General features: G+C 45.2%; 1 protein-coding gene across 2 annotated transcripts in view; it reads right to left on the bottom strand.

Moving 5' to 3' along the window:
• ADCY1 (adenylate cyclase 1) overlaps positions 1–23,498 on the bottom strand; it is a 147,407-nt gene that overhangs the window by 30,385 nt on the left and 93,524 nt on the right. For both annotated transcript variants that reach the window (XM_055347810.1, XM_055347811.2), the window contains exons 9-14: positions 13,946–14,140; positions 13,746–13,843; positions 12,219–12,303; positions 6,848–6,937; positions 5,701–5,954; positions 5,243–5,369 (exon numbers count right to left, since the gene is read on the bottom strand). In XM_055347810.1, the coding sequence (XP_055203785.1) occupies positions 5,243–5,369; positions 5,701–5,954; positions 6,848–6,937; positions 12,219–12,303; positions 13,746–13,843; positions 13,946–14,140 (849 nt within the window). The remainder of the gene's footprint in view (positions 1–5,242; positions 5,370–5,700; positions 5,955–6,847; positions 6,938–12,218; positions 12,304–13,745; positions 13,844–13,945; positions 14,141–23,498) is intronic.

Genomic DNA, 23,498 nt, shown 5'->3' with positions numbered 1-23,498 from the left:
CTAACAAGCGTACAACATTTCAGGGTCCAAGAAGCATGATGACCATGGCTTTATATGACATAAACTCCTCCACAACCCCCTGAGAGACAAGTGTCACTGTCACGTGTGGAGAAGACAAGTGACCAGAGTAAGAGGTGGAACCAGGTCTCTAACTTAGCTTCTGCCACCAGAAATTCCATGTCTGTACCATGACCACATCTTAGGAAACCTTCCCTCTAAATGTTAATAATGGCAACTGCAAAATGGGAATTACCATCAAATTAAGCATTTATTGGTAGAGAAATAAGTTGTTTTAACTGCATTCTATACTAAATAGCATAAACATTGAAATTATAATTGCCATGATGATTATCTACTGAATGCAAAGAAAGAAATGACACTGGAACAAAAGCATACAAGAGTTTACAGGCGAAGAGGCTAAAGATGCCTCCCAAGGGAAAAGCCTATCTGTTTGTGCAGGTTTGGACAATCAATCCAGTCTCTGTAAATAATTAACCTACCTAGTGTTTGGCCTGGCAATTTTGCAATAGTTTGAGGCACTCTAATGTTTGTACTACATACCTAAATGTCCAAGGGCAAACAGGCAAAGTCTACAAAGTTCTGTGTTTTGCTAGGGTTATGGGAAAGCAGGTGGCATTTGTTGTTACCTATCTGTGGACAAACATGGCAGTGTACTCCATGTGGGCAACCCTTTCTTGTGACACGCATGCACAAGGATCCGCAGACTTGCCCAGGCTGCCCCAAGGCCCAGGAATGCATATTCTAGCCCTAAAATTACTGGTATGCTCATTGGGCATTGCTAGGGGGTGTCACTGGATGGAGAACGACATGGCAGAGTCAAATACTGCATTTAATAACATTTCAAAGAACACCAAAGCCAAGAAAAAGCCATGTCAACCCAGATGAGAGAAAATGTCTCTCCCAGAAGTGTCCCTCAACTGGAAGAGTCATAGCCAAGGCCCAACTCTGCTGTCTGAGAATGAGGAACCAACCAGGCACCCTAGTAAATAACCTGGAAACCCCAGATCTCATGGGCCTGGGCTGTTCCAGTCTTTCTAGCTCATCCCAAGTCCATTTTTCTCAAGCTCTGAGTAGGTTTTTGCAACTAAAAGATCTAAACCCAGAGAGGCCAGCTGATGGCTGGGTCAACATATCCTCCCAGACCAGCCAGCTGGATCACCCTGGATAGCCAGCCAGAGCCAAACTAAGACCAAGTTCAGCAACACAGCCCATCATAAAGAGGCTCTTTTCCTATTACCTGGTGTGGCTTTAGCAAACTGCAGATGGCCAGATCTCCCTTCCAGGGCAGGTATGTGCTGTATCTGCAGTCCATTCCCCACTGGTTCTGTCCCAGGGAGGCCAGTCCAAGGACTCTACCAACAGGATCCTGGGCCTCCTACTTCCGGCCAGGTTTGGCCAATGGGGAGCGGGAGCAGGGGCCAGTAGCGAGGGAGGAGAGCATTCCCAGTTCCTCTTTGCATGGTTGCTGCGGACTGGCTGCGTCTCCCGGCTGAAGGTGGTGAATCCTATCAGGCAGCCCTCTCTGTTCCCTGGTTCTAGGGCCCGTCCCCACTGTGGCTGCCCCAAGTGCCACACCAGCCTGGAGATGCCCTGTGCCTGCCCCTGTCTTTCAAACAGTCCAAGCATCATAAGGGCTCCTGAACTCACGCCCTTAGAGTGTGCCCTCCGCTCTCAGCCCAGGCTGTGATACATGCACAGCCCCCTGGAGACCCACTCTACCTCCACTACTGCACCCTCACTTGATGGCCGACAGTGGCCAGACTCCACACGACCACTTCCGAGATGCCCTCCTGCCAGCCCCTGACCATGCAAGTTGCTTTCCTCAGGTCCCCTGTGGATCACAGGGCTCCCACCTGCCTCCTGGGCTGTGTGTCACACTCCATTGTCAGACCACCTTTGGAGACAGGGATCGGGTCCTATCGCCCTCCCTTTGCAGCTCCACTGCCCACAGCGGGCCTGGAGGGAGCACTGACCCCTGTGATTGGACTCTGACTCCTCTCACAGTTTTTGCTGAAGAATTCCCTCTTTCTGCCATGTTCCTCGTCCCTTTCCCCTCAACCCCATCCCTCATCCTTCCATAACCAAATCTGAAGCATCGCACAAGGCCCAGAGAAACACAGTATGCCTGGCTTTGCTTCCTCTCAAACCCACTGTGGCCGCAGTCAGGCCTTCCGGCGTGAGGACTCACTTCCTGCCACAGCCTGCATTCCTCTGGTGATAAGTCAGACTCAGATGTTGATATGGTTTGGGTATCTGTCCCTGCCAAATCTCATGCTGAAATGTAATCCTAGTGTTGGAGATGGGGTCTGGTGGGAGGTGTGTGGGTCAAGCAGGTGGATCCCTCATGGCTTGGTGCTATCCTTTCTCGCGATAGTCAGAGTTCTCGCAAGATCCGGTTGTTTTAAAGTGTGTGGCACCTTCCCCCCACCCCCTTGCTCCTGCTCTCGCCATGTGACATGTATGTTCATGCTTTGCCTTCTGCTATGAGTAAAAGCTCCCTGAGCCCTTCCCAGAAGCCAAGCAGATGCTGATGCCTGTTGGTACAGCCTGTAGAACTGTGAGCCAATTAAACCTCTTTTCTTTATAAATAACCCAGTCTCCGATATTCCTTTATAGCAGTGCAAGAACAGCTTAATGCAGATGTATTTATGCCCCCACCAGGGTCCCCTCCCACTCCACAGCAGGAATTAGGGCCTGTTCTGCCCAGACAGCCCTGCTGACAGTGAGCGCACCACACAGCAGCACTTCCCCGGGAGAGGCCAAAGGGCGAAGATTCTCAGCAACCCCTGCCCACTCCAGAACCTGGAATTCAGGTATGCAGTGAAGACAGCGCCAGATCATGAGTCCCTCGGGAATCTGGGTCTTCCCCACCTACAAGGCTAGCTCAGAGCTCCATCTAGTAGGACACAGGAATGTCTTCTGCCCAGAACAGGCACTAACTTAATACACAGGCTGAAAAATAAAAGAAATGGGAAAATCTACAGACAGGGGGTAGACTGGTAGTTGCCTAGGGTTTGGGGGTTGAGGAGAAATGGGGAGTGTTAACTGATGGGGATGGGTTTCTCTTGAGGGAGATAAAAATATTCTAATATTGATTATAGTAATGGTTACAGGACTGTGAGTATACTGAAAAATAGCTTTATCTCAATAAAGCTATTATACAGTGAAGGAAAAAATAAGCCATGTTTTTCACCAAGCATTTGTGAGCACATGTATATAGATACACATATAAACAGTGTGTGTGTGTGATGTATGTATATGTTCTTTCTTTTGCTTACTCAAATCAACAACATAATTTCCATCACTTTAAATATGCATCCTGCCCTGTCATGCTGACATAAACCCACTGAGCTCCTTCTGTCTTTTCCAGATGAATAAAACTAGAGGAAACAATTGTGTTCATTTTTTTCATGAGTGATAACTTGCCTCCAGATGCTACTCACACCCACCCTTCACCCTACTCTAACCCTCCCTCCCAGAAAGAGATCCCCCCAAAAATGGCTCATCACAGAGTAACAGGCTGCCAGACAAAGGGCTGCTCAGCCTCACCGAGCACCTACTTTGCACAAGGCCCATGGCCAACGACATCAGGAAGAGAATTTCAGTTATTTCTTGCACACCTGGATTAGGGTTCTCACCCCATTTTACTGCTGAAGCAGAAAGACAGATTGACCTATCACTGGTTAAAGTCATGCAGACCCTACATGGAGTTGCTGGAATTCAGGACGAGGACCACATGATGCCAGGCCCAATCTTTGTTAACCCTGCTACTGCTGACCAGGGTTTCGGTCACTTAACTGCATGGCTTGATGCCCAGTCAGCCTCAGGAACAAGGACAAAAAATTGACAGGCTTCCCAACTCCAGCAGCAAGCCTGGTCCTGCTTCCACAGTGAGCCCTCAGCTGGTCCTGGCCACGCTTCCTCCTGGCCACCCTCTGGGCTGTGCCTGTCTGGTGTCTGTGCCCCAACTCTGGGCTGCACCTGCCTTCAGTCCTGACTGCAGAGTAGGACCAGGGTGAAAATGCTCCTGTCCTGCCTGGCCCCAGACACAGCTCTCTCCACAGGTTCAGAGCCTACCCAAAGATCACACAGATGGCAGCTGGATCCCAGCTCAGCCACCTTCTGGCTGCCCGACTTGGGCATGTTACTTTAGTGGCCCCTGCTTTCTTGTCTGTAATCCCAGCTCCTCAGCAGTGCTGTTCTGAAGACTGAATGAGATCAAATAGCTCCAACAGCAAAGAGCTATTCTTAAGGTGTCAAAATAAGAAGACTATCTCTTGCTAAAGCTAATATTCGTCAGCCTTCATTCCCGGTTTTCGGGGGAGGAAACCTAGGAGGAGCAATTTTCCCAGGGTGAAACAGTTTGCAAATTCCACAAATGGGATTTGAATCCAGGTAGCCTGGTCCTAAATGCTTGACTGCCTCACCTCCTGGAGGGCTGTGGAGTATGGAGTTGGTGTGAAGATGCTCACACCAGCACCCACACACTGCCTTGGCCCCTGGCCATGGGGTGGACACAGGTACATCCCTGCAGTGGCTCCGCAGCAGGAACTCAAGGTAAATATCTGGCAGTCATTGCCAGGATCACATCCAAACAGAAAGCCACCTACAGACTTCAGGAAAGCATGTCTCCTCTCCAGCCTGGTACCCAGATGTTTGGGGCCTGAAGCCAGTTCACACGTTTGCTACTCCATGGAGTCTCCCAAAGAGGGGTGCTTATGCCTCTTGCGTCAGAATTTCCCAGCGTACATGTAAAAATATAGACATCCAGCCCCCACCTGCTGACCTACTCAATTTGGAGTAGGTGGTGAGAGTTTTGGCATTTTCTTGTATTTCCCAATGACCCCGATGAGACCTGCTGCCACTGCCCAGCCCTGCAGAGGCTGAGCCCCTCTGCACCACCACTGCACATGCTGTTCAGGGAAGGGGGACTCACTGCCTCGTGAAAGAGCCACACTCTGACCATCAGGCAGGTCTCCATCACATGCACCCCACAACCTTCTGAACTGTCTTCTCACAAGGCATGGCTCCCACTCCCTGCACCCCCCAGCATAGGTCTCCTTCATCCCCGGACAGTGCCTGGCTTGCATGCTGCTGAGGAGGGCCCTCCGAGGGCCATACGGCGTGTGGGTGTCTGTGGCAGCCCCCGTCAGATGCTTGCTGAAGCCTTCTTCCTCCTCTAAATCCCCCACCCCCAGAAAGCAGAAAGCGCTCGTCTTGCCTGTGCGGCCCAGAGGTAGTCCAGCCTCAGCCTGATGTCCACCTGCCTGGCATGCAGGGCCAGCGCACAGGAGAAGAGCAGGATGGCCACAATTGGCTCGTAGCTGCGCCCGGAGACGGCACCACCCCTAGGGGAAGATGAGGAAGAAAAGCCAAGTCAGTGCCAAGCTTCCAGGGCAAGACTCTGCCACCAAACCCAAGAACCGTTCAGAGTGACCCTCAGGTGGTGACACCCAAAAACAGCTTGCTGGGATTGACCTCGGCCAAGAGTCACTTATCATAGGGAAATCTGAGGCCTTGCTAGAACTTGGGTTGAAGAGAAGCAGCCACCAAACTAAAAATTGTGTATACAATTCATCTTGACTAGTTCTGGACTCAGAAGCCTATAGTGCATATTTGTATACACAGATTCAGTAGCACTGCTGCTTAGGCCTTTTTCTTGAGGAGCCACACACTTACCCAGTCCTGGTGTATCCGCTGAGCTCCAGAACGAGGATGTAGGACGTGGTGAGCCCGGAGAGCAGGATCATTTTTGGCAAGGAGGACACCCGGAAAAATATGGCTAGCGGGAGGGTGCCTACCAGGCAGCAGAGCAGGGCATGGTGTGTAGACTCGCAGGGCAGGGTGGGCAGGGCTGTGCGCTGGCCCCCAGACGAAAGGACCACCAGGGAACTGTTGGGCTTGGAGCTCCAGGCCCAAGGCAGGCAGCCCACCTGGGAAGGGAGGGGTCACAGGGGCTTAGCAAAGGGCAGGTGAAGACCTGCAGCCCCTAAGCATGCTCAGGTGTCCCTCTTCAAGCAGGTCTCCCAAGGTTTTGCTCTGACCCACCCCCAGTGCTATCAAACCAAGCCACAGACCTCATGGCAACTCACAGCACTTCAAGGCTCCCCACTGGCTGCCAGAGCAGGCAAGAGGCTCCAGGGAGGACCAGGTGGGATCAGCCCTGCCTGCTCCCCAGCCCAGCGGCTCCAACCTGTTACACGTGCCCCCAGCTCCAACTTGTTACTCCTGCCCCAGATCCATCCTGTTCCTCCTGCCCCCGGTTCTGTCCTGTTAATCATGCACCCAGCTCTGTCCTGTTCCTCCTGCCCCCAGCTCTGTCCTGTTAATCATGCCCCCAGCTCCATCCTGTTCCTCCTGCCCCCAGCTCTGTCCTTCCTGTTTCTCCTGCCTCCAGCTCCATCTTGTTACTCCTGCCCCACTTCTATCCTGTTACTCCCACTACAAACTCCATCCTGTTACTCCCACCCATTTCCATCCTTTCACTCCAACCCCCAGCTCCATCCTGTTCCTCCTGGCCCAGCTTCATCCTGTTACTGCTGCCCAGCTCCGTCCTGTTCCTCCTGCCCTGTCTGTCCTGTTTTTCCACCCCTGCTTCTGTCCTCTGCACTGTATGAAGAAGCCAGGCTCCTTTCACCAGGGAGAGTTTGCATCTTCCTCTGCTAAGTAAAGTCTCTTGTTCCCTGGCTTCTTGGGGCCCCATGCCTGTTCCTGACGTCTCTGCTGACCTCCCTGTCTCTGCAGCCCTGGGTCCTGGCTTCTGGGCTGGTCCTCCATGCCATGCCCTCTCCCGCCCCAGCGCATGCCACAAGCTGGAGATGCTCACCACACAACCTTGGGCTACTGAGTAGATTAAGACCACTATGAAAATACACAGGACAGTGCGAATCTGAATCGTCAGGCACCCTGGAAAACACTGAATAAGAAATGTTAATTGAGAAAATACCCTCTGATTACCAAGGTGATTCACGTGCACAGTTAATACTTCCTATAGTGGAATGTGCAGATGACCTGCAAGCTGCTAGGTCCACATCCGTTTTTCACCCTCCTCACATGTCTCTTGGCTTTTTTCATTTGTTTATTCTCCCAGGTGAAAAGCTTGCCAAAGTTAAAAAAAAGAAGAAACCTGAAGTCTTTAAATTACAAAGAATAATACTTCCCTTCCTTCCACTCGCATTGTAACTTTGACTGGCACTGAAGTTAACTGGATAGATTAACTTGGTATTTTCATGAGACTGAATTCTTCCATTTCAGAAATGGTACAAATTTCCATTCGTGTCTTCTTTGATATGCTCTAAATAAATTTTATTATTTTGTTCACATAGGTTTTATAGAGTTGTTAAGTTATTAGAAATTTTAATTTAAATCTATGTATTATACAGACATTTTGAAATCTTCAAAAAGTGATTTCATGGATAAAAGTAAGAAGTCCTTTTTACACTTAACACTTACGAAAGTATAAATATAAACTAAAATTAATACACAGGGACCTTACAGAAAACAACTCACCCTGCTAGAGTCCCTGACTAGTCGGGGTGCCCTTCGCCGGCTACACGGTTATTCCTTTAACCCCCACGTGAGGTCAGATCATTACTAACTCCGCTCTACAGCTGAGAAAAAGGTGGCACAAATCCACCCAGTCCAGCATCACTTCTTCTATGGACAAGGACATGGCAGTGTGTCCCAGCTTACCCAGCTGGTGGCTTACGGATTTAGGATCCAGTTCTAGGTTTCCCAAGTCCCAAGATACCATTGGGTATTTCACCAACCCAGTGGTCTCTGCTGATCTCAGAAGAACCGCTGCTCTGCAGCGGTGTGCGGCTCAAACACTTTACTGACCGTGAATCACTGCACTTCCCTCCCAGTCCCAACTTGGCCTCTGGGCAAGACGCAGGTGCAAGTCCTTGATCCCCACTGCAGCCTCCCATCATCTGCTTCCCCCGCTTCCACCTGGCGTGAGCTCAGTGTGCTAAGAGAGGCCACCAGAGCCACTGGCAGGCCCCCATGCGGGAGCCATACCACAGGCCTGGGAACAGGATTTTAGAGCAAGATCCTGCCATCTTTTGCAGGTAACTATTCTCCTTTTCAGAAAGCCTCTTGGCCTGCCGCTGGGCCTGAGTAGAGCCTGAACCCCTACCCGTGGGCCAAGTTACCGCATGACCTGAGCTGCCCATCATGAACTGGGCGTTACCTGACCCACCAAGCCATAAAGCTGGGTGTGAACAGCAGCCCTCCATCATCAAATGAAAGTGCTAATATATACGATCAGCTCCGAGTAGACCCTTAAGGCACAAGTAAGTGACACGACAAAGTGGCCCCAATGACCATAGTCCCCAGTCCTGCTACCCTGCCTTCTCTCTCCCAGCCTGTACCTATGGCCTCATGGGGAGCTCCCTCTGATTAGGTGACAGAGTAAGAGAAGCTCAGGCCTTGTGGGCAGCTGCAGCACTTCAGCCCATATGACACAGCCCTGAGAGACAATGGTGAAGGGAAATCCTCCCAGTGGGCAGAACTTTGGGCAGTTCCCCTGGGTGGGTGCTTTGTTTCCAAGGAGAAATGGTGAGATGTAGTCATATACTGATTCATAAGCTGTGGACAACGGTTTGGCTGGATGTTCAGGGAGTTGGGAAAGACATGGTTGGAAAATTAATGACAAGGGGGCCTGGGGGAAAAGTATGTAGATAAACCTCTCCAAGTGGGTGAAAAATGTTAAGATACTGTGTCCCATATGAATGTTCATCAAAGGGTGACCTAAGCAGCGGAGAATTCAAATCCAGTGGATAGGACAACCCCTACTGTGGACACCAGTCATTCTATTTCCTCAGCCACTCCTGTCATCCCAATGGGCTCATGAACAAAGTGGCCATTGTGGCACTTCGGGAGATGATGTCAACTGACGATGAGAGGGAGAAAAAGCAGGCACCATTTCCTGACCGTCTGCACTCACAGGGGCTAGAATGAAGTCCTCGGGCTGTCTCTGGTGGTGCTACACTCCCCTCTGTGCGGTGAGGCTCCCTTCCCCCTACCTTAAGGATCTCTGCCAAGGTTTTCTCTTTTCTTCAAAGCTACCTAGTTTAACTCGAGTATCATAACTGGTGCAAATCTTCCTTCCACCACCTACCACCTTCCACACCTTGGCTTGGGGACCTACGATGGCCTCTACCCTAGCCAGCCTGGGTGGGCCCAACACCCTCCTGAGCCTGTCCCATCTGCCTCTCTTAGAGCCCTAGGAAGGCGAGAAGGAGAATGGGGAAAACAGGGCTGAAATGCAGGTCTGTGAGCACCAGGCCAGGGTGGGAGGAGCAGAAGCAGCTTATCCGAGGCACACCCAGCCACCTTGTGGACCACATCATGCCCACATCCCCAGGGTCCAGCCAAGGGCCTCTGAATGTGCCTGACGCCTTGACCTTGGCCTGCCCCACCTGCAGCACCCCGGGGTCCAGCCAGTGCACACCTCCTGGGCTTCCTCCTCTCCTCTGCCCGCTCCTGATGTTCTCCAGGCCTAGCCATGCAAACTTCAGCCTGCAACCCTGACAGAAAAAGTCCACATCCTGCCCCAGACATTCCTTTTCAACCCTCAGCAGGACCCTCGGGTCAGCTCTGCCGCCCTCTGCAGATGGTCAAGACGCACAGGATTAGGCACCTCCCCACCCTGATTCCCAGGATGAGCTACACCCACTACCCCACCCCCATGCAGCTTCTCTGTCTCATCTGACTTCAGAACACTCCAACTGAGCGTGTGCTATGCCAGGCTCTGCTCCACAGACTTTGTGCAAATGAGCTCACTGAATCCTCATGTCAAGCCAGTGAGGTGGGGGCCATCATCACCGCCATTTCACAGAGGGCAACCCTGAGGCCCAGACAACTGGAGCCCAAGCCTGGAGTTGGTATACCCCCGAGGGATGGGGATGGGGAAACCAGATAGGGGTGAAGGTCCCAAGGGGCCATGGAACTGCCACACTGCCCTGGGCACCCTGGCTCTGGACACTGTCAATGTCGGGGAGGGAAACATTTCTACCCGGCCTTCTCAGGGATGTGTTCTGGAACTAACTCTGTCTGCATGACCCACCGCATCCACTCAGGCCACAGTGGCCTTCTGCTGGGTGGCCCTGACCTACCCCCTGCTGGCTTCCTGCAAACCTCCCTCACCTCCATCCCCACAGCCATTTGCACAGGCCTCTTCCTTGGCCCAGGGTCAGCAGGGATGCTCAGAGCCTGGTGCAGAGCCTGCGAACAGGAGCCTAAATACTTGTGATTCAATCAAACCCTGACCCAGTACACACTGGCTGTGAGCTGAATCCCCTCTCCTGTCCTAGCTGAGAAGTCTGGGCACTCAGTCTCCACTCTGCTTCCTCCACATCAGCCACAAGCACCACTGATGGCACTCCCAGGAAAGCTGGACCCCCACTGCTTTTCGAGCCTGGCACCTCCAAACCACATACTTAGGAAAAAACGCTCTATGCTTGCTCACAGAAGAGGGTGAGAAGGGAGAGTGAATATTCAGAAGGAAAGGAGCTAGTGGCATCCAGGGCAGAGTCCACCAAGAGAACAAAACACTGGAATACAGAAGAAGCTTCACGGGATAATTGCAGACTAGCCTCCTTTAATGTCAGCACCTGGAATTATTCTGGCCAAAGTTCCCAGCCATGAGGGCAGCTCCCTTATTAACAAAAGGGGGGTAATTCTGGGCAGATGTCTTAGCGCCCGAATCCCACATATCATGTGTTTTTCAGAACCAAGAGTTTTCTTAATTTGAATATTATTTTTATGGACAGATTGGGTGCAGATTTTGCTTCCTGGTTTCATGAGCACATCCCTTAGCCTGCCTGAGCCCACTTTCCTCACATGTGGGAAAGGGGCTGACCCATCTCACCACCTGGCTTGGGAGGCTCTCGTGGAGTCACAGAAAGCAGTGTACATCCACTCACAAGAATCAGTATTCCTGGGCCAGGACCTCTGGGCAGAGCTTTCCAGGCTGGTGCATTCCTTGGCTTCTGCTTTGTCGTCGCTCTTCTTGCCCAATGGCTTTTCACACTTTCTGCATGTCTAATGCTATTTGTACACCATTGGGTGGGCACACTGGTTCCCACCACTGAGGACAAAGGAATAGGCTTTAAAAACTATCATCCTTCTGTCCTGCTTTCACTTGAAATTATATGAAAAACAGCAGTTTTACTTGAAGTGGTAAATTTTAAAATTTGTCAAACCAAATGTCACTCAATCTATACAAGTCAAAGAAATAGGAAAGTTTTAATAGTTAGCATTTTTTAAATTTAAAAACTCAAGATATTACCTATGAATAATGACAAAGTTAAATGAATGAAACTAGATTTAATCTTTTCAAAAAGTTGCTGTTTTCAATAATTATGCAAATATAACACTGGGTCTGCCAGAAGTGACATCCTGGGGTCGGCTGAGGGAAATGAGTCATTTAGAAATGAAGTTGGAGAATGTGATGAAGGAATGCAGGACTAGGAACTATACAGTCCTCCCAAGTGAGCCACAGATAGTACAAGGCCGCAAAGCTCACGCCTTTCCTGCAAAAGCCCACAGAGCAAAGCAGATGAGGCATCAGGGCCCAGATAGCACAATGTACCTGGAAAATGTCACCCCTCTCCAAAGTCTGTGACATAAACACAGAATAAACATCCCTCTTCTGTCCCGCTGCTAGACTCTCCATTCCAAGAGAACAGGATCAGTATCTTGTGCTCATTTGTTTAATCAATATCAATTGCCAGTCTATTGTGCCCACCAGGTACACTCCCAAAGGAGTGCATGTGCCCAGTGCAGAACTGGGTCTTCATGAGCACCTGCTATATGAGCAGACTCTTTCTTCCTGTCTAGGCAGGGGAGGGAACAGAACTGCCTCCCCCATCCCACCCCATCCCACCCAGAGGGCAGGCAGAGTCCACCCACATACATAGACCCAGGTGATGTGCAGGTACAGGACACAGGCCACCCACATACCTGAACCAGGTGAAGTGCCAGTAGAGGACACAGGCCACCCTCATACCTGGACCAGGTGATATGCAGGTACAGGACACAGGCCACCCACATACCTGAACAAGGTGATATGCAGGTATAGGACACAGGCCACCGTCATACCTGGACCAGGTGATATGCAGATGCAGGATACAAGCCACCCACATACATGAACCAGGTGATATGCAGGTACAGGACACAGGCCACCCACATACCTGGACCCGGGTGATGTGCAGGTACAGGACACAGGCCACCAGGAAGCAGATGCAGAATACTAGCAGGAGCAGGACGACCACACTCCTGGGGGACAGAAAACATGAGAGTCACTGATAGGTGGGGATCAGGAGAGGCAGACCCAAGAGATGGCTGAGAATTGGCCCCTCCCTCCAATCCCCTGTGCTCTCAGGAGGAAGCAGCATCGTTAACCTGGATGCCTGCCACTCAGGTCTTCGGGAACTGACATGGCTGGTTCTATTTTTTAGGGCAGGGCATCTGGGGTTCCTGAGTGAGAAGGGGGCCCCTCCTGAGTCTACCTCCCACTTCTCCTACCCCCACCACAGAGATCTAGCTTAGGCTGAGAATCACAGAACTTTTCTGGAAGCCGTTTTCCTCATGATGGAAAGACAAGAGTTTCCCAGACTTTGCTGAGCTATTCTCTAGCTGGGCTTTGTCTGGGAAGGACATTTTTAGAAAACGCTTAAATCCCAAATAGGCCCATGAGGCAGGCTGCTGTGTTCAGTGTCTGTGGGCTGGGCAGGATGCAGAGCACCCAGGGCTGAGCTCCCTCCTCCTCCGCAGGTGTGGGGTGGCCTCCATGTGCTTTCAAACTCAGAGGAGGTAGTATTCCCGTAGGTAGGTTTTATTAAGAAATGAGTACACCTGAAAGTAAAGTGGTAAGTGCAGACTTAGTGGTGTCTTTCTTGCAAAAAAATACAATAAAATAAAAGCTGCCAAACTCACATTTACTTATATGATGTTTAAATGTTATTTAAATTATTGTTTTTCTTCCTTTTAAGAGGGATTTTAAGTTTTTGAAAATGACATGGATTTAGAAGCCAATGCACTCATTAAGTGCAGTTTCTTCTCAAAAGTTATTTTTATTATTATTATTATTATTTTTAGAGACAAAGTCTCACTATGTCATCCAGGCTGGAGTGTAGTGGTGAGATCATAGCTCACTGCAGCTTAGACTCCTGAGCTCAAGGGATCCTCCTGCCTCAGCTTCCTGAGTAGCTGGGACTACAAGCAAGTGCTGCCATGCCTGGCTATTTTTTTTTTTTTTTTTTTTTTTGTAGATAGAGTGTTGCTATATTGCTCAGGCTGGTCTTGAACTACTGGCCTCAAATAATCCTCCTGCTTCAGCCTCCCAAAGTGCTGGGGTTACAGGTATGAGCCACTACACCCAGCCAAAAGCTATTATTACAGCAATGGTGCATGTTGCATGGATGAAAAAGCATGAAAATATATGGTGTCTTAGAATTAAGCAAATTCAAAATTTAAAATGGAAAGTGACCAGTCCCATGCCATATACCATCAAGGCTTGTTACACTACTGACTTGAGAAAATGAGGAAATGATGGCTGGCTAATGTCAGCCATGTTGGACACATTGGGACAATAACTGTGGGAGACGAAGCTTGAGCATACAACAGAAACACAACCACGAACCCCAGAAACACAACCACGAACCCCAGAAACCGGGACTTCTTGGTGAGTTCCTCACCTCGTTGATAGAAATACTCACTGTGGGAATATTAGAAGGTAGACAAGGCCAAATAAGGCAGCCAGGATGAGGGTGAGGACAACGGCGCTGGTGAAATACTCGTCCTGAAGCTGGTGGTACTGTGTAAGAGAGAAGTCAATCCATCAGGGCTGAGGGCTTCCTCCAGCCAGGCAGCGCCTTCGCAAGCAGCACCAGGGAAGCCGAAAACCAGAGTTGCTTACCTTTTGCTCCCGTTCAACATGTTTGTACTTCAGGGTAAAGAAGTTCAGGTCTGCCATCTCCAGCTCTGTCTGGCGGGCTTCTAAGAGGCGGCTGATGTACCTGTTGACACGAGTGCCCGGGGTGGTGTAGACAACGTTGGTAGAAAAAGATGAGCGGTTTCTGAGTTTTTCCGAGGCTGTTCTTAATGCCCTCCGCTGGAGCCATCATGGAAATAAAGGAATATCATCAAATTCTCCACTTATTGAAGAAAAGCACCTGTACTCTCCCTCCAGCCAGATCCGCTGCAGGGTGGGGTCGGGTTTGGGAATCTGACATTTAATAATCATGACTCTGCCCTGCTGGTGGTGAGATGGCAGGTGAGTCATCTCAGCAGCCAGTGTTGGGGTTCCCACACCTGTAATGGGGGTTTTATGGCCCCTGAGTGATGGCATGGCAGCAAGGATTAGGTGATTAAACACGTGTGCAGTGGGGAGAACAGCACCCCAGTAAGTGCAGGTTCCTAAACTCATAAAACCCCAACACATGCAGAAAGAGATTCCCCAGAGTTACAAGAGCAGGAGTCCAACCCCCTCCTTCTAAGAGAGAGAAACGGTGGCAAATGGAGTGGCTTCACCAGTCTCTCACTCTGGCCAGGGCTGATGGGAACAGAGAGTGAGCCTCTCCTCCACAGCTTCCATATGTCACATGAGGGATACAAGAAAGCACCCATTTGCCAAAAGGAAAATAGAGTCTAATTTAAAACCACTTGCCATGAACTCACTATCAGTGCTTCATAAACAGAACCTCTGGTACTTAATATACTTGAGAAGAAAATAAGAATATTAAAAGAGGCTAGCCATGCGGTTCCAGAAAAGATGAAATGAACACACTTGTTTTTATTCCTACTGAGTGGTAAAAACACTGACAATACATATCAAATAAGCACACAGACTGTGAAAGGTGGAAAGAAGAGGGTGATCGCAGGGACCTTGCAACTCAAAGGAAAACAGTGTGGGGTGGGTGGTGTCCCTTGAGGTTTCTTTCTGCCTTATTTATCCCAGACTAGAAACAAGAGAAACCAGCAGCCAAAAAATGCCACTGGATACAGATCAACTTTTTTAAAGCCCCCACAAAAAAAAGCCTGTTGTTTCTAGCCAAAAGGAAAAAAAAGGGGCAACCTAGCAAAACACAAAACTTTTAGACAATAACCACCCTATTGTAGCCAAAGACCATCAAAAAAAAAAAAATCTGTGGCCCCAGCTCCACCCAGGCCAGCAAAGACCATGTGGGGAGCCTCGACTTTGATCTTTATTAGGCTGTGAGGAGGCACACCCAAGGCCCCACTGACATAGTGTCAGAAAAACCTGAATAGGGAGTGGAGATGCTCATCTCCACTGAGTGGTAATGAGCTCCCACTTGCATTGTCAGTGGACGCTGAACAAGGATGTAGAATGTCCATATTCTACTCAACAGTAACAAGGTGCCAGGCATCACCTTGGTGCCAAATTCCAGGCTGTCATGGAGGATGAGTGGGAAACCCAGAATTCCACCCACACTGTCCCAGTGCTGTAAAGTCTGAAGAGACTTGCTAAAACAAAAAATTTCAGTAGGATCCAGAGTATCACAACATAATACCCAAATGTCTAGGACATAAAAAAAAAAGAAACCACTCATAATATCAAGCCTTAAAAAATGTCAACTTGAGAAAGATAATCAACAGATACTAACTTCAAGATGATAGAGTTGTTAAAATTATCTGACAAGAATTTTAAAGCAGTCATTATAAAAATGCTTCAATAAGTAATTATGAACACACCTGAAACAAATTATAGCAAGTCTCAGAAAAAAAGAGAGTATAAGAAAGAACAGATAAAAATTACAGACCTGAAAAATACAATAGTCAAAATTTAAAACCTAATGGATGAGCTGAACTGCAGACTGAAGTGCACACAGTAAAGAATTCCTGACCTAGAAGACAGAGTCACAGAAATTATCCAATCTGAACAATGAAAAGAAAACAGACTTAAAAAAAAAAAAAAAAAAAAAAAACAGAGCCTTTGGAACTGTGGAACTAAAATGGAAGATTTAACATTCATTCATGTCATCAGAGTCCTGAAAGGAAGAAAAAGGGTGTAAGACTGGACAAATATTAGAAGAAATAATAGCAGAAAATGTCCCAAGTTTGGCAAAAGATATAAACCTACAGATTGAAGTAAGTTAGCAAATCTCAAACAGGGCAAACTCAAAGAAACAGATGCCAACACACATCACAATCAAACTTCCAAGAACAAAAGACAAAGGAAAATTCTTGAAAGCAGCATGAGAAAACTAATATCTGATTTTTTGGGGGAGGAAAAAAAGTAACTAGAATGATAGCATCATTTCTTCAGAAACCATGGAAGCCAGAAAAAAGTGGGAAAACATTCATCAAGTGCTCAAGAACTGTCAACCCAGAATTCAACATCTAGCAATATTACACTTCAGAAATGAAAAAAAAATTATAATATTTTTAGATAAAGGAAAGTTGAGAGTTTATAATCAACCTAAAGAAGAGCAAAAAGAAATTCTTGAAACAAAAAAGAAAATAGTAAAAGAAGGAATGTTGGAACATCACAAAGACAAATAACAGAAAGGATAAAAATTGTGGCTAAATGCAATATACTTTCCTTCTTCTCTTGAATTTTCTACATGTATTCTGGTTGAACCAAAGATTATAAATTTGTCTGATATATATAGAGGAAATATTTATGACATTTATGTTATAAATGGGGAAGGATAAAGGGACTGAAAGAGAGGTAAAGTTTCTACACTAAACTTGTTAAAATGTTGACATCAGTAGGCTGTAATGTTATGTAAAAATAATACATATCTAGATAAACTACAAAAAATTGTATGCAACAAGATATACTATACATAAATCAAAATGGAATTCTAAAAATTGCTCACATAAACCACAGCAACATAGGAAAAAAAACAGACAAATAAAAAGAGAAGGAACAAACAGAAAAACAAAAAATAAGTTAAATAGCAGACTTATCAATAACATATCAATAATTGCATTAAGTGTAGATATTCTAAATAATTAAAAGAGGCTGTAATAAATGATTTAACAAATATCATCCAAATATATGCTGTTTAAAGAAACTTACTTCAAAATATAGCAATATATGTAGGTTGAAATTAATAGAATAGAAATTACACACCATGCAAACTTTAATCTAAAGAAAGTAGGAGTGGCTGTAGTGATAACAGAAAAAGTAGATATCAGAGCAAAAAAATTTACCAGGGATAGAGAGAGACATTACAAAATGATTAAAGAGTCAATGTAAAAGGAAGACATAGAAATCCTAAATGTGTATGCATAAAACAATAGAAATTTCAATCACACAAAGCCAAAACTGATAGAATTTAAGGAGAAAGAGCGGGGTGCTGTGGCTCACGCCTGTAATCCCAGCACTTTGGGAAGCCAAGGCGGGTGGATCACGAAGTCAGGAGTTCAAGACCAGCCTGGCCAAAATGCTGAAACCCCGTCTCCACTAAAAATACAAAAATTAGCAGGGCATGGTGGCGGGCGCCTGTAATCCCAGCTACTCGAGAGGCTGAGGCAGAGAATTGCTCGAACCCAGGAGGCAGAGGTTGCAGTGAGCTGAGATCACGCCACTGCACTCCAGCCTGGGCGATAGAGATTCCGTCTCAAAAAAAAAAAAAAAAGATAATTTAAGGAGAAATAAACAAATTCTCAGTTATAGTTGGAGATGTCAACATCTCCCTTGAACAATCAGACATAAAATAAGCTAAGACATCATCAAACAAGATCTAATTGACATTTATAAAATACTCCATGCAACAATGGCAGAATACGTTCTTTTCAGGTACCCAAGGGTACGTATTAAGAGACCTTGGCCATAAAACAAAACTCAACAAATTTAAAACAACTGAAATCATACACAATATGTACTCTCAAACCAAAACAGAATCAAACTAAAACTAGTAACAGTTAGATAACAGGAAAATTTCCAAGCATTTCTAAATTAGCCACAGGTCAAAGAGGAAGTCTCAAGGAAAAAAAAAAAAAAAATATATATATATATATATATGCTCATCTGAATGAACATATGCCAAAATCTACGGGATGCAGCTAAAGCAGTGCTGAAAGGTAATTAATAGTACTAAATACTTACATAAGAAAAAAGAAAAAGTCTCAAATCAATAATCTAATTGCCATGTTAACAAACTAGAAAAAGAAATGCAAAATAGACTCAAAGCTAACAGTAGAAAGGAAATAATAAAGAGAAGAATTCAATAAAAAGAAAACAAAAAAAAATAGAGAAAATCAATGAAACCAAAAGTTGGTTCTTTGAAAATTATCAATGAAGTTGGCAAATCACTGCAAGCCTGAAAAATAAGAGTGAAAAGACACTAACAAATTCAGAAATAAAATGAAATTTTACTACATACTCTGCAGGCATCAAAAGGTTAATGAAGGAATATTAAAAACAACTCTACACACATAAATTTGACAACTTAGATCAAATGAACTATTCTTTGAAACACAACTACCACAACTCATCCAACATAAAGGGTAAATTGAAAAATCCTATAATTTCTAAAGAAATTGACTTTATAATTTAAAAATTCCTGAAAAAGTAAACTCCATGCCCAGATGGTTTCACTGACAAATTCTAGCAAATGTTTAAAGAATTAACACCAGTTTTAACCAATCTCTTCCAGAAAATAGAAGAGGAAGCAACACTTCCCAAGTCACTTTACAAAGTCAGTATTACCCTGATACCAACACCAGACGAAGATAGTACAAAACAGAAAACTACAGGCCAATATCCCTCATGGATGTAGATACAAAAAAATCTAACAAAATATTAGCAAATAAAATTCAGTAATATATAATTAGAATTATATAGAATAAACAATTCTAGGGATGAAAGGCTGGTCAAATATTTGAACATCAATGTAACCCACCAGATGAACTGGTTAAAGAGGAAAGTCAATTGATACAGAAAAACCATTTGACAAAATTCAATACCCATTCATGATAAAAATTATCAGAAAACTAGGAATTGAGGGGGAACTTCTCCGACTTGATTAAGAACATCTACAAAATGCCTATAGCTAACATCACACTTAATCATGAAAGACTGAACACGTTCCTTCTATGCTCTGGATAAAATACAAGATGTTGGCTCTCACTACTTCCATGCAGCATAGTGCTAAAAACCCCAGCCAGTGCAATAAGGCAAGAAAAGGAAGTAAAAGGCATACAGATGGGAAAGAAAGAAAATTGTCTCTAGTTTCAGACGACATGATGATCTACATGGAAAATCTCAAGGAATATATATATATTAAAAAAATCCTAGAACAAATTAGTGAGTTCCACAAGGTGACAGTATAAAAGATAAACGTAAAAAATAATGGTATTTCTTTATATTAGTGATGAAAAAAGGAAGACCAATATTAAAATGTAGTATCATTTATAATCACTGAGAAAAATAAAATACAAGATGTAAATCTAACAAAACACAGTGAGGTCTCGTATGCTGAACACCTCACAATGCTGATGTAAGGAATCGAAGAAAATCTAAATAAATGAAGAGGCATACCACATTCATGCAAACAGAAAGGAAAAGGGACTAGAATAGCCCACTTTTCTTTAAAACAATAAAGTAAGAAGAATCACTCTACCTGATTTTAAGACTTACACAACTGAATTAATCAAGACAGTATGGTGTTGGCAGACAGACACACAAATAGATAAATGGAACAGAATAGATAACCCAGAAATAGCCTCACATAAGTAGGGCCAACTGACTTTTGACAAAAGTTCAAAAGCAATTCAATGGAGGAAGGATAGCTTATCAACAAATGGTGCTGGAGAAACCAGATATCCATAAGCAAAAATAAAATCTAAAAAATAACTGAAACTTACACCTTATTGAAAAATGAACTCAAAATGGATCATAAACTATCAAATGTAAAACTATAAGATTCTTAGAGTAAAATGTATGTCAAAATTTGGGGACTTGGGCTATGTAAAAGGTTTTTAGACATGACACCAAAAACATGAATCATAAAAGAGAAAAATCAATAAATAGGGTATCTTCAAAACTAAAAACATCTGTTCTATGAAACAGAACAGAAGACCCTGTTGAGATGATGAAAAGACAAGCTACGGACTGGGAGGAAATAATTGCAAATCACACCTCTAACAAAAGAATCGCTTCTAGAATATACCATGAACTCTCAAAAATGAACAGCACAAAAAAATCAAATAATCCAATTAAAAAGCAGACAAAAGACATGAAGAGACAGTTCACCAAAGGGCAAGAGAACATATGGATAAAAAATGAGCACATGAAAAGATGTTCAACATCCTTAGCCATCAGTGAAATGCCAAAATAAAATCATAGTGAAGTATCACTACATACTTATTAGAACAGCTACATTTAAGAGAGAGAGAGAGAGAACACCAAATGCTGGTGAGGATGGAGATGAACTGGATCCTTCATACACTGCGGATGGGGATATAAAATAGACACTCTGGAAAACAGTTCGGCAGTTTACGAAAAAAATCTAAACATGACCCATCAATCAAACATCTGGGCATCTATCCTAGATGAGTTAACATGGATGTGTGCATGAAATTTCGCACGACAATGTTTATGGCAGCTTTATTTGTAAAAGTTAAATACTGGAAACAGAAATGTCCTTCAACAAGCGAATGACTAAACAAACAGTGGTCTATCCATAACATGAAGGACTATTTAGCAATGAAAGGAAGGCACTATTAACACACACAACTTGGATGGATCCCAGGGGCATAATGCTGGATGAAGAAAAACCCAATTTCAGAGATCACATACTGTATGATACCATTTAGAGGGATGATTCCAGGTAAAAACTTCCATACTCAAGGGGAAACTCTGTCCTGAAGCTGGAGATAATGAGGAAACCATGCTCAGAGTCCTTGCCAGTGCGAATCTCTGCTGCGCCGAGCAGCTTTTCCATTGCCAATTCAGGCTACAACCCCAAACAAGCAGACCTTGACTTGAGTTCCCTGCCGGTCACTGGTTATCTACCTGAGGTTGGGCTTGTTCAGAAGACCAGTGGTCAGTGCCAGCTGCTCCCTGGTCTGACAGTTCTGAGAGTTCACGTGAAGGGTTGATGGACACAGGTCCACCTTGAGGTCAGGGCTGATGGACACATGTCCAGCCTTAAGTCGGGGCAGACGAACATGGGTCCACCCTCCAGTTGGGGCAGATCCACACAAATCTACCCTCAGGTCAGGGACTGAAGGACACAGGTTCACCCTTCAACCTCAAGTCAGGGACTGAGGGACACAGATCCTCCCTGTGGTCAGGGCTGATGGGCACAGGTCCACCCTCAGGTGAGAAAATGATGGACACAGGTCCACCCTGGATCAGGGAATGATGGACACAGGTCCACTCTCAGGTCAGGGAATGATGGAAACGAGTTCTCCTTCAGGTCAGGGACTGAGGCATACAGATCCTCCCTGTGGTCGGGGCTGATGAACACAGGTCCATTTTCCGGTTGGTGCTAATGGACATGGATCCTCCCTCAAGTCAGGAGTAATAGACATTGGTCCACCCTCAGGTCAGCCACACCTCCAAACCCTGTCACCACCCAGCATCCTCTGCCTGTCAGCTCACCTGCTGTGTCCTGCGTTACTGACTGTCCTCCACAGTCATAAATCACAGTCCTGGGCTGTGAAGGGCATCCACGAGAGTGGCCAACACATTGAGAGGAAGGTAGCTGTCCTTCAGTGAGTAGATGATACACACATCTCTGAAAACGTACCAGGAACAGCCCAAGGCCACAGGGATGGACAGGAAGGTGAAGCTCCTACAATGTCAAAAGAACCCTGGAGGATGCAGTGATATCACTGACCATATTAACAGTCAGAGGGGGAACCACCAGGCTAAGCATCTTAATACCTACTCAAGAGTATTTTCTAAAATTCAACATCTGCTTATTAAAAGAAAAAATTCAAAAGCTAACTCAAATGGATCACTTTCTTGAAATAATTAGCCATATACTATTACTTCTAACCCAAAGCATCACAATTAGTGGTAAAACCCTATTTATTAAAGCCAGAACAAAAAAGAATGCCCACCCTATTGCAATCATTTAACATAGGATGAAAAGGAGAAAGCAAAATTATCACCATTTGAAAAACATACTATTGTAGATCAAAAAAATGCAACAGAATTAAGTAAAACATTATTGCAATCAGTTTCAAAAAGTGTGGACCAAACAAGTTGAAATTTTATCTTCATTAAATTCAGATAGATATGGTAGAAGTTATATTTTAAAAAAATTTCTAGCCATGTTTAAACAAAATGCCCAGGAGATGGGGTAGGAGAGCCCCTAGGTGGATCAGAAACAGAGAAGAAAATACGCAGAACTCTCCACTCCAAATCAACAGAATATACATTCTTCTCAGCACCACACCACACCTATTCCAAAATTGACCACATACTTGGAAGTAAAGCACTCCTCAGCAAATGTAAAAGAACTGAAATTATAACAAACTGTCTCTCAGACCACAGTGCAATCAAACTAGAACTGAGGATTAAGAAACTCACTCAAAACCACTCAACTACATGGAAACTGAACAACCTGCTCCTGAATGACTACTGGGTACATAATGAAATGAAGGCAGAAATAAAGATGTTCTTTGAAACCAATGAGAACAAAGATACAACATACCAGAATCTCTGGGACACATTTAAAGCAGTGTGTAGAGGGAAATTTATAGCACTAAATGTCCACAAGAGAAAGCAGGAAAGATCTAAAATTGACACCCTAACATCACAATTAAAAGAACTAGAGAAGCAAAAGCAAACACATTCAAAAGCTAGCGGAAGCCAAGAAATAACTAAGATCAGAGCAGAACTGAAAGAGATAGAGACACAAAAAACCCTTCAAAAAATCAATGAATCCAGGAGCTGTTTTTTTGAAAAGATCAACAAAATTGATAGACCGCTAGCAAGACTAATAAAGAAGAAAAGAGAGAAGAATCAAATAGATGCAATATAAAATGATAAAGAGGATATCACCACCGATCCCACAGAAATACAAACTACCATCACAGAATACTATAAACACTTCTACGCAAATAAACTAGAAAATCTAGAAGAAATGGATAAATTCCTAGACACATACACCCTCCCAAGACTAAACCAGGAAGAAGTTGAATCTCTGAATAGACAAATAACAGGCTCTGAAGTTGAGGCAATAATTAATAGCTTACCAACCAAAAAAAGTCCAGGACTAGACGGATTCACAACCGAATTCTACCAGAGGTACAAGGAGGAGCTGCTACCATTCCTTCTGAAAGTATTCCAATCAATAGAAAAAGAGAGAATTCTCCCTAACTCATTTTATGAGGCCAGCATCATCCTGATACCAAAGCCTGGCAAAGACACAACAAAAAAAAGAGAATTTTAGACCAATATCCCTGATAAACATTGAAGCAAAAATCCTCAATAAAATACTGGCAAACCGAATCCAGCAGCACATCAAAAAGCTTATCCACCA

This window comes from Gorilla gorilla, chromosome 6 (assembly GCF_029281585.2).
Source record: "Gorilla gorilla gorilla isolate KB3781 chromosome 6, NHGRI_mGorGor1-v2.1_pri, whole genome shotgun sequence".
In the NCBI taxonomy this organism is placed as follows: domain Eukaryota; kingdom Metazoa; phylum Chordata; class Mammalia; order Primates; family Hominidae; genus Gorilla; species Gorilla gorilla.
This window is presented reverse-complemented; position numbering and strand designations above follow the sequence as displayed.